The 12,134-nt window shown below is 39.3% G+C and overlaps 1 protein-coding gene across 3 annotated transcripts in view; it reads left to right on the forward strand.

Annotated features, from left to right (window-relative positions):
- Positions 1-12,134, forward strand: part of LOC121294515 (proprotein convertase subtilisin/kexin type 6-like) — a 30,064-nt gene that overhangs the window by 6,150 nt on the left and 11,780 nt on the right. For all 3 annotated transcript variants that reach the window (XM_041218310.1, XM_041218308.1, XM_041218309.1), the window contains 7 exons: positions 1,360-1,448; positions 2,934-3,106; positions 3,377-3,589; positions 4,166-4,266; positions 6,609-6,712; positions 6,959-7,076; positions 10,690-10,878. In XM_041218310.1, the coding sequence (XP_041074244.1) occupies positions 1,360-1,448; positions 2,934-3,106; positions 3,377-3,589; positions 4,166-4,266; positions 6,609-6,712; positions 6,959-7,076; positions 10,690-10,878 (987 nt within the window). The remainder of the gene's footprint in view (positions 1-1,359; positions 1,449-2,933; positions 3,107-3,376; positions 3,590-4,165; positions 4,267-6,608; positions 6,713-6,958; positions 7,077-10,689; positions 10,879-12,134) is intronic.

Consider the following 12,134-nt stretch of genomic DNA (forward strand, 5'->3'; position numbering starts at 1 on the left):
CCACTGCTTTAATTAACAGCCCCTCTCTATTTTAAGGTGGTGCAAGTTTAGGTGTCCTGTTTTTTTTTAGCCAGTATAGAATACATCACCCAACCACCTTAATTCTTTAGAGGCTTCTGCTGTGTTTTTAGAGCTACTGAATTATACTTTGAGAATGTAAACTTGCAGCAATGTCATTGGGGGCTCTTCTGCTGTGACTGATACCTCAGGTAACCCATGTAATTATACTGTATAGGGTCATAGCCTTGCTCTGCCTGTCTGCCAGCCATCCTCTGTTAGCTGCCCTATGGTAGGGTAATAAGCTTCTCTATTCCCTTCACCTTTCACACTCATGTTCAGTGTGATGTTTCCGGTTCATGGAAGAAGCTCTACAGTATTATGCAGCACCTGTCAGTAGGCAGAAGTAGAATGGGTTTATAATGACCGTGATGCACTATTGCTCTGGGTAAGGCCCCATACTTAGATGCTGCTGCTGAAGGATACATTTAATATCAATAATGTGGCTTAAAGCAAATCGGCTTTTTCCTTTATGTGACATTGTATGAGAAGAGGCGGCACACTGCACGCTGGTATTCTATTTTCACTAGATTGGCTTATTAATACATTGAAATGTTTATAAGCAAAGCCGTTTGTTTATTGCTAACTGCTAGTTTTTAATATGCAAGCTTATATAAGCCATATTTGAAATCTACGCATGCACCCATGCCAGATTTGCAGCGATTTGAACACTGGAGTGAGCCTGGCATCCCCTTGCCCCACTCAAGTGCATGGTTGGCCCCCTGGCAGATAAACAGATTTGTGGCTGCCACTTTCTGGCAGCTGTGCTCCGGCTTGGCTGATGCAGCTGAACTTTTTTTTTTAGTGTTTCAGTGCTGGTATCGTTGGAAAGTTGTGAGCATCTCTCTCTCTCTCTCACTCCTTTCTCTCTTTCCTCTCTCTCTCTCTCTCTCTCTCTCTCTCTCTCTCTCTCTCTCTCTCTCTCTCTCTCCATACCCAACAGTTAGTTTATTTAAGTCTAGGGGGACAGAAGCACATTTGTTTGCTGAAGTTCATTGCGTAGCCATTCTTGTTTCACAAAAATATTAAAACGATCTATTTAAAATAAATAAATAAATAATCTAAATCTTAAAGGACCCCTTCCCCTCTGATAGCAGTGAAGTGTTCACTGGGTCTCGTGAGGTATTTCAGAGTGGAAAGTTGTGAAGGTGTTTGGTTGCAATAGTGCCTGCACTGTGACCAGCCAGGAACTGAAATGTGTGGGCCTCGCTTAACATCCAACGTTTTTTTTTTTGTACATGAAAAACCTTTTTGATTGTAGAGCGATTTTTAACCGAGTCCTTATTTTTTTCTTCCCCCTAGACATGGTACACGGTGTGCTGGGGAAGTTGCAGCTGTGGCAAATAACTCCCACTGTATTGTTGGTATTGCATACAATGCGAGGATAGGAGGTAAGGAGGCTTCAGATTCCGATGATTCCACATGTGTGCACAGATTAACCTTGAGGGGGTTTCATGTGAAGAAAAGTTCTGACAATTCAGAGCCACTGAGTGGGCGGGCAGTCGTGCAATCACAAAATAATTATTTTTGAGGAATTTATGCTAAGGACATTTTTTTTTTTTTATCAAAAATGGAGGTTGAAAGTGTGCATTGTATGTGAATAATTGCTTTCTAAACCCTCAGATGAACAGTGCCAGACACTCTAATGGGGTCATGCAAGCTGCCAAGATCCCACTTGCCTTGCGGCAATTGTTCGGACTGTTTGTCTGATGCAAGGGCATGCATCACGTGTCACCCAAGGAGAGCGATATTGAAATGGGGTTGTTAATAACAGGCATTATGGAGAGACTAGAGACACATTTATCAGCTGCTTTATCTAGGGGTGATCTTCTTGTGTGAAGCATTTAAATGAACCTTTTTTTTTACTTTAAGTGGAAACCTGGGCGTTTTATTGGAATGTGACCCTGTGCTGATCCCAGCTATTCTCTTAAGACCCGTTTGTACTTGCTTTGTTCTTTAGAGCTGTCTGCTCAAGTGCAAAATACAATACAAAATCATACCACAGGTGCCTCTGTTGGGAACTTCTGTCAAATGCAGTCATTGCATTTTTTAATTTTAATTTTTTTTTTAATATGAACATTATTGCAATTTTTTTTTTTTTTTTTTTTGGAAATATCAGAGTTTGTCAAAATAAGTGTTTTTCAGACTGATCCCATTAGTGACATCACTCCCCATGAAAGCAGACCTCTAATGCTAAAACTGCTGGAAAACTGCAACTGAATTTCCATCACTCAGTCTTCATTCCTATGCTAATGGATGGAGTCCCATTTCAGAACCCACTTGCTAGCTCGGAACAAGGGTTGTTGTCCAAGCCATATTCTAATAGACTGCATTACTATTCCACTTGAGGAATTGCCCTGCTCTGTTGCTGCCGCTGGAAGTGGGAAACAAGGAATGTTTTTGTTGTTGTTGTTGTCTGGTTATTTTCATTTGCTTAAACTCACCAATCCTTACAAAGCAGGCTGTGTGATTTCGCTGTACAGTAATGACATTGACAGTTACAGAGCAGGGATATTTTTTTTGAATGGAATGGAAACAAAAACACAGTTTCATTTTAAAAGGCGAGCACGTCTGCAGCCATACGGCTGTCTTGTTTGAGCGTAATTCACAGCTTTTTCAGTTGTGGGTGTATTTTTTAGCTCTTAAACTATTTATTTATTATTTTTAAATGGGGTAATTTGGTAATCAAAGAGATATGAATCATAGCTGTTTTGGGTTTTTTTTTCACCCTATAATGCTCATTAAAATAATAAACAGAGCAACATTGTTTCAAGTTCTGCAGACGTCTTTTCAATTCTCTGCAGTAACCAGCAAAGGCTTTTAATTGCAATTATGGCTCTTTGTGTGCCGCTATGCCCCTGTTTTTGTGCTTTCAGGCATTCGGATGTTGGATGGAGATGTAACAGATATGGTGGAAGCGAAGTCTCTTGGCATCAGACCCGACTACATTGACATTTACAGTGCCAGCTGGGGGCCGGATGACGATGGGAAGACGGTGGACGGCCCAGGTCTGCTGGCCAAACAGGCCTTTGAGATGGGCATTAAAAAGGTGCTTCTCTGCGAGTTTATCACCAAGAAATACGAAAGCAAGCTTTGATTCTTTTTCTTCATGCTGGTCTTTTGAAATCCATTCCCTGATTTGGTAACCCATGGTGAACAGGTTAAAACGTGTATAGGAATTAATAGCACACAATGATCGAGCCCTTCAATAGACGTCCTGTAGGTCACTAATCCTAAACTATTAATTGTGGGTCTTTTTTTTCTGCCTTGTGATAACGCTCTGCTGACCACTCTCTGGGCTTGTTGTTTTTGAACTCAGGGCCGGAAGGGCCTGGGCTCGGTTTTTGTTTGGGCCTCTGGGAACGGTGGCAGGCAGGGGGACCACTGCTCTTGCGACGGCTACACCAACAGCATCTACACCATCTCCGTCAGCAGCAGCACGGAGAACGGGAACAAGCCCTGGTACCTGGAGGAGTGCGCCTCCACGCTGGCTACGACCTACAGCAGCGGGGAGTTCTACGACAGGAAAATTGTTGAGTACAGCATTTTATTATTGGATTGAATCGTTAGTCACAAAGGACTTGGAAACGCAGTTTCAAATTTGTTTCTTTCTTTCGTTGTTTACTGCGAAGGGTTCATTGGTTCAGTAGTTGGAAGGGTTCAAGCTCCAGAAAGTAAGATTTCTGGACTAAATGTCATTAACCCAGTTTCAGTGGGTGGGGTCATGCATAACTAAAACAAGGCTGACCTAGTTAAAGCTTTTGTTGCTGCGCAGTCAGTATCTCTGACGTCTGCACAACGTTTACTGGTCCTGTAATTGTTTGCAGGACATAGATTACCCTCCCTTGCTTTTAGGCTGTTCTGTGGAACTCTGTGGGTGGGTGTTTTTCATTTGCAAATACCACAAATGTTTGAGTTGAAATCCAGATCTCTCTTGATAGATTTATTGGAATCCCTTACTCGTAACAGAGCTGTCATTCACTGAAAGGGTTGTAAGGTTTAGTTCAGAGTGTCTTGCAGAAGCACGTGAAGTAAACGGGTTACAGAACTTGAGCGGTCCTGGGGTTCTGTAGCCTGCTGGCTACTCGTGACTTTTTCTCCCGAACAGGTGACCACAGACCTGCGCCAGCGCTGCACTGATGGCCACACAGGGACCTCAGTCTCCGCCCCCATGGTCGCTGGGGTCATTGCATTGGCTCTGGAAGCAAAGTGAGTATCAACTTTTAGTCTGTAACAGACCTGGGGTCAATTAGAATTCTAATTACAGTTGAATTGTTTGTTAAATTGCAATTACAATTCCAGTGCAAATTTGTTCTATTATAATTATGCTGCAGTAATTGGTTATAATTACAGTTACACTAAAATAACAAACAACTCCACACATTAACATGTTTACTCTGTTTATTCTAAACAACCAAGCAATTGTCACAGGTACAAATACAGAACGTACTTTATTTATTTATTTATTTATTTATTTTCAAACAAAGGGGGTCACCAAAAGTGGCTGAAAAATATAAGGATAGTGATCAAATTATAAATAAATATGTAATTGAACTGTAATCAATCAGTTATATGGTATAATTATAATCATGCAGGTTACCATGTTTCAGCTACAATGACATTGTAATTGCAATATACACATTACATAATTGTAATTAACTCTGGGAAGCTTTTTGAAACTGGAACTCTAACAAGGAAACATTTGGAGGATTAGAACAGGATGAGAATATACAAGGAGTTCTAAACCCCACGCTTTGTGTCAGCCAGTCCGGTTCAGAGCTGGGAGGTCATTATCCCATCCGCTAATGCCTGCTAAACAGAACACGACTTTAGAATCTTAAAACCTGATTTAAACAACAACATATATTTCAAGCCTCCTAAGCGATCCAGTACAAAAGAAACTGAACAACCTTTTTCTTTTGTAATGCTCATTGGTTTATAATAGATGGCTATCTCTGGGACAGAAAAGGTGCGTGTTAATTGTCCAAAACCATGGCAGTGTTTTTTATTTGATCCAAACATTACAGTAAGCCCCAGAGGGAGATTGTGTAAGATCACTGACCCTCGGACAGCATTACTGGGGGCTTATGTGTGTGTGAGGCCTTTTAGGCAGGGCTCCAGTCTATTAAACTGGGTGCACTCAGTGTTTCAAAACAGGCATTTCTGTTCAGTGTATTTATTTTATTTTTAGATAGGATACATCAAGGAACATTTAACAGGTGAACCCACGACAAATCGCAGAGGTTTATTATTTAGATGCTGTGTTTATAGATTGGATTATTCTCTAACCCTTTCCAAGTGAAACGCAGACCACACACGCCGATTGCTCCAAAACCTGCATTTCCTTTTTCGCCCCTCCTATTTTTTTTTTCTTCACACAAAAGGAACTACCATAAAGAAAATAAAAAATGACTTTAAAAACCTGTGAAAGTCTAGCAGTAGTTTTAATAGAATGTGCCATAGATATCCTGATTGAAATGCCAGTGATCATCTGAACTGGGCTTTGAACTTAATAGGAATGCCATCGTGGTCTCTTGTGTGGAATTGTTTATTTCTTTGGCTTGCAGTAGTGTATGTAAAACCTCCCTGATCGTGTGTAGCTATTAACACATTTATGCATATGCTGTTAAATTATTCCCCCTGCCCTTCAAGATGTTTCCATTGGCAAGAATGTGTGTATAAACACCGTAGAGAATGAAAACAGAAGTCCTATTGATAACCAGGACTATTGTGAAACAATGTGAAGTGATGTTGTGAAATGGTTTTGTTATCCACATTACCCTTGGAGATCTAGATCTGTTACAAGTATGTCAGGGATACACATTGAGGTCGCCAACAACTTTGTTTAGTTTTTGGGATGTTATTATTATTATTATTATTATTATTATTTGAAAACTGGTCTCATGAATTTGTTTACCTGGCTGCATATTTAGTAAAAGTGCCACTCCACCTAGTTTCAATAGTGACTTTTCATGTTGCTAGATTTTAGGAACATTTCCCAAATTTGATCAAACTTCTTTGATCAAAACAATTGGCAGTAATGTTATTGTGCTGCAATAGTTTAGTATGAAGCTCATACATGTAGTATCAAGGGTGCCATGTGTCAAAGAGGGTTGATGCAGAGGGGGACTGATGTATCTCAATGTTGTTCAATGAGCATAAATGTCTCTTGTGCTAAGTGAGTAACATTAATTGTAAATCTCCTGTGATGTTTCATTCTCATTCAGCTTCATCATGTGGGATAGTTTAGTTATGTATTTTGCCAATTAGTGTGTCTTAGTGTTCACATTTATGATATCTCCAATAATCTGCCTACAGGGAGCAGTGCTCATGATTTAGCAAAAGAGTAGAACAGATTAGATTCAGCTTTGATCACGGCACTGTAGTCTACTACTTTCCTTACCGGCATCCTTCAGTGTTTAGGTATAAAGCGACGGGGTGTGGGAGAGCGCAGGATTGCATTGCTTGTATCCACAGCTTTGACTTTGGAGCGTGCAATTCGGTTTTGGTTGAATTGGAACAACAGCACCATTTCTTTCCCTCTCTTTCAGCCCGTTAATAACTTGGAGAGACGTCCAGCATCTCCTGGTCAAGACATCCCGGCCTGTCCACCTCAAAGCACCTGACTGGAAGACCAATGCCGCTGGCCGTAGAGGTTAGTGCATTCTTTAGTAACCATGGGGGAACTCCTCTGATCCACATAACTCTGTGCTGTTTAAAAGGGCTTGTAGTGTTATGCCAACACAAGATTGCACAAATACTATTAAATATAACTGAATTCACTTGCCTGTCAAAATGTGTTTTTGATAGAAGTTAAATCTGATTTGATCTGATTGAACCAAATCCTATAACAGAAACCCAGTTCTGTAGCTGCTGTTCTCAAAAGTGCATCTTTCCTCAGTCAGCCATCTGTATGGGTTTGGATTGGTGGATGCAGAAGCCATGGTTGTAGAAGCGAAGAAATGGAGAAGTGTGCCCCCGCAGCACACCTGCATCGGAAGCAGTGATCGGAGGCCCAGGTGAGCAAGGCAGCCAGCCCCTCCCCCCCCTCCGTTGTACTGCCAGCAAGAGCTGGAAGGGCATGAGCTGTGCAGCACAGAATAGGGACGATTACACAGGGGCTGCCCTTCACTACCTGTCCAGCATCTTACATCAGTATTGGGATTTATCACAATGTAATCAAGTGCAGTCTTGGCAAAGAAAGTGCTTTACCTCCTTCCTGTCGACAGCTCCCCCTTTACTGTACAAGAGTAAATGCAAAGTTTGACTTCCAATGTTCTTTGATGTACATTGATGTTATGCTATAGAATCTAAATAACATTTTAAATAAACAAATAAGCAATTATAACTCATTTACTTGATGCCCACTGAAATGGAAATATGTTTTTATTATTAATATTATTATTATTATTATTATTATCATAATTTTATTTTTTTAAATCGAGCACAGGGACCCAAGAGAAGTTTGAATCATTACTAATTTGATGACAGCTGGTGGATTTGCTACTTCACTATCTGTAAATGAAAAGAAGTTATTGTCATAACAAAGTCAAATCTTTCACCCCTAACTAACTCAATGCTTTCTGTTTGACAGTTAACTGCCAGACCGGCACTTGGAACACAGTCAGTAAGCTTGCATAACAATATGTGATGAACTAAGTCAGTGCCTTTGTTGAATCAACAGAAACCGTGCAAGTTACCAATCTGTTGTCCATGGCCAATAAGCATTATTACAACGTTAATGAATGTAATCTTTATATGATGAGAGTGTACGTGGGAGCGGGTCATACTAAAAACATTATGGGCGATTCAACTGATCCAACACCTGGCAGCTCTAAATACCATTGTCATTTAAATCAAAGAAGGAGATTTTTTAAAAAACTGTCCATCAGTGTGTGTGAGTCTCTTAGTGTATTTCTCGTCTTCAAAAGCCAGTCATGTACTCTAAATTGAATGATAATTTGTGTTGCATTTGTATTTTACATTGCATAGTATTTTCAGTTCCATATATTCAATAAGAATCGTGCAATGTGCAATTTTCTTTTGCGAAAATAAAAAGATATTTGCATGACTGGACACTAATTTAAGCAACCAAAAATGTTCCAACTGTTTGTTACTGTTTGTAACTTCAACAGTTATTTTTACAAATTGCATTTGAGTGTAAATGCTGCGACAGTCCTGACCCATTGTCAGTAGCATAGTGTAAACATTTGTATCTGGATTGTTGATTTGGATTTCTTAAACGCAAACTGCATTGATCTTTTGAAGCCAGCAATTAAGATAAGATGGTTTGAGATTTAGTGATGAAAGATGTGCCTGGGAGTAATCCAAGAATAATTTGACAGCATTACAGAGATGCACCTTTTATACTGTGTAATAAATCAATAGAGTAATTGGCCTCTGTGATTAAATGCTCAGCACACAATGCGGCAGAAAGCGTTGTTGGCTATATTTCGTATAGTTTTTTCTATTTTTTTTATTTTTCAGTAGCATCCTGCAATTTCGAAACTGCAGTGTTTCTTGTTACCCCTAAATTAAGGTCAGCAACATTGCTTTACCACCTTAAAGGTATTTTATGTTTTTGCCCTACAAATGGTTGTGCAACTGTGAAGTAATCATGGAACAAGATATGTAAATGCTTACAAGCCATCTCTCTTGTGTTTTGCTAGCTTAACAAGTTGTTTCTGTGAGACCTGCGTTGTACAGTAATGACCCAGCTTGAGGATTGAACTCAAATCCCCTGCTTAACATCCAGGTGTTTCCCAGCCTGACCTGCAGCCTCAAGGCAAATGATCCCAAAAGTCAGCCAGGGCCACTTCCTTCTCTAGGTCTGGAGAGTCTTCAGGCTCGCTCCACTTGACGTAACTACGGCAGTGACCCAGCTAACGCCTTCATTTTACCTGCATATATCTGTTAACTTGTAGTCTCTTACCTGCCTCTACTCCCCCAAAAAAGTATAAATAAGTTTTGGGACGACAATCGAAAAAATACATTTTTTATTATATATATATATATATATATATATATATATATATTAATATATTATTATATATATATATTATATATATATATATATATAATATATATATATTGCTATTGATCATGTCTTTGACCTTGACACCTTTTGAAACCTGCTGTGCGAAAAAACAACTTTAAAAGATAGAAAACTGAACATGCCAGGAGATGAATTCCCACTGAAAAAGTTGCTTCTTTTTTTGTTGTACACTGTGATGTATGTAGACTCCCTCTTTTCCACTTTACAAAGTCTTTTATAAAAGTTACCGACAGCTAGTGAAGTAGGCAAGATAACTACTCAAAACAGTAGACCATTTTTATGTATTTCTTTGTTTTAAAACATCACAGTTATTTAATTAATGAATCCTGTGGTAAACTTTCTGTAAAGTGCTGGTTGATTTCAGTGTCCTAAGGACATGCGTCAAGGATACATCAGAATTAATTAGGAGTAATCAGAGCCACCCATTCAAGAGATACTACAGAGTTGTTTCCTGACGGGCCTTGACGTGTGAACACTAAGCTTGGCTATGTGATGGAAACATATGTGGCGGTCACTTGGCGGGCCAGCATAACTGAAGAATGCCCGGTTGGTTAACATTTCTGCTGTATATTTTCATTTGAATCCTTTAGAAACGGCTTCAGCAAAAACAGCCTGATGCCTCCTTCCCTGCTGTTAGTGAATACTTAGCCAGGCTAACTTCAGCAAGGCTAAAATGTTGATCTTCATTGGAATCCATCCAGGATATTGGATGAACACCCCTAATCTTCTTTGAAAAGATGCCATGGCCTCGTTGTTTGCGTTCACGTCAGTGAGACAGGAACATCTGACCCAAAGGACTCCCCAACACTGTGCTGAGGTGCTGATTTTGAGTTCAAGCCCAGATAGGGAGGCCATGCAAGCAGACCCTGAACGGCAGTTGCGAGTTACATTTTGGAGTTAAAAGGCTTGAATCTGGCTTTAGTCTTTATAGTTGGCCACTCATTTGGTTGACCAAATTTAAATTTAAATTCATAATGCATCAGATCCTCTATCCTGAAATGCTGAAACGTTTACGGTGCCCTGGGGAGTTGACGGTGCCAGTAAATGTCTCCGCTGGGGGTCAGCGGGGCAGGTGCAGCCCAGGAGCGCGGCAGGATTCTGAACCTCCTTCCAAGTCTCTTTATTTATTTAGTGAGCTGCCTGTGTGTTTGAAAGCCAGCAGTCAATACCCTGAAGAAAATACACCAATAAAACTTTCTAGTGGATGTGCATCATTTTTTTACATTTATGATCAGCCTGTTTTTGGTAACTGTTTGATTTAGGGATCTGTTAGAAGTGTTTGTATGCTTTAAAATTAGTTATAATCATAATCTGTAGCTGGTAATGGCACATTTTAATAACATGTTAATATAATGTGCATAACCACTTATAGCAGATCTGTAAACCTAAGTGCTGTAAAGAAAGTCACCTGAAAATACATATACACACACACTGTTTTTTCAGAAATGAGAATTTTCACAAAGAACTACATATTACATGACAATGGATCATTTTCACGAAAATCTGTGAAAATAAATAAATAAAATCCAGCCTTGGTTCTAATCTATCCTGATCTATCCTCTCGGCTTTCACTCCAGATATATCCGTCCTGAGCAGTCACTGAAGTCGACCGTCACGTCCACTGGTTGCTCCGATCATGCGGAGCAGCATGTGGTGTATCTGGAGCACGTCGTTGTGAGAGTGTCGATCGTACATCCTCGCCGCGGGGATCTCCAGGTCAACCTCATCTCTCCATCGGGCACCAAATCCCAGCTTCTGGCAAAAAGGTGAGTGGATTATAGCACCTGTTAATTCAGAAAGTCAGTCATTGACAACTTGAAAAGGCAGGCATGGGCAGGTAGATAATGTAGGGATGAGTATTTAAGAAATCCTTATTCTGTAAGTATTTTTATGTACACTGTATTGTAAAATTGGGAATCTGGAGGTAATGTCGCAAGTCAAAATAAAGAAATACAATGTCATAGTACCTTTTAACAGAATGTTTTCTTAAATTAACAAGCAGGGGACGTTTTCAAAACATTTGTGAATGTGCACTGGGGAAATCTTGGCAAACTTGAAAAATATTGATACTATTATAATCCTATTACCAGCCATCCAGCTCTTATCTGGAATATAGAATATCTTGTGCAGGTGACCAAAATGTAAATACAATAGAAGTAGAATAAATATTTCAGAAACAAAAAAACAATGTTGTAATTAAGTCTAGATTCAGCAAATCTTTTTAAAAACCATTTAAGATCATTAGCAGTGTTTTTCTACCCCGGATCTGATATTAACAGGACATAAAAGAAAGCTGTTCAAGCAGAGGCCAGAATATTGGCTCTATTACTAGAGAAACAAGCTGGAACAGCAGACAGGGTTTATAGTTTCTCTGAAGTAAGTTATAGCTGGAGGAATTTTGTTTTTCTAATAGGATTTTTTTTTTCTTTAAGCAAGAACATAATAGATATAATTGGGTGCTATTTACAAATTGCTGTCCATATTGCAAAACAAACAATTGACTATGCAGTATCCCATGAAGTCTGTCTCTTTCTAATTGAGATGTTGAGTGCACATACCAAGTAAAACCACATTTGTTGTATTAAAATAGAATTTGTCTATCAATTAAACTGTGTTTTGTGCCATGTAAAAGTATGTTTGGGCTTGTAAGGAGGACTTTTATAAGAGAGAAAATCTATTGGAAATCCAATTACACCTTTTTAATGCAGTCTTTCATCAATGTTATTGTCACAACTTGCCATGCTGGTGTGTAGTAATGCAGATTTATCAACACCTTGGGCTTGTTAACAGGGACTGCATTTTCCAGGTATAAGTCTATGCACATTTTTGCATAATTATACAGTAATACAGTAACGCCTTCAAATATTTTGATTCCGTGTGAAGACGACAGTAACAGCTGTATATTAAACATGGACTAGACATATTGAAAAACAGTTATCTAAAAGCTTTAACATTTAACATCAGGACTAAAGAAAGAGAAATCTTTCTATATCATTGGCCTGATGTTTTAGAAACAGACAAC

The sequence above is a fragment of the Polyodon spathula genome, chromosome 19 (genome assembly GCF_017654505.1).
Source record: "Polyodon spathula isolate WHYD16114869_AA chromosome 19, ASM1765450v1, whole genome shotgun sequence".
In the NCBI taxonomy this organism is placed as follows: domain Eukaryota; kingdom Metazoa; phylum Chordata; class Actinopteri; order Acipenseriformes; family Polyodontidae; genus Polyodon; species Polyodon spathula.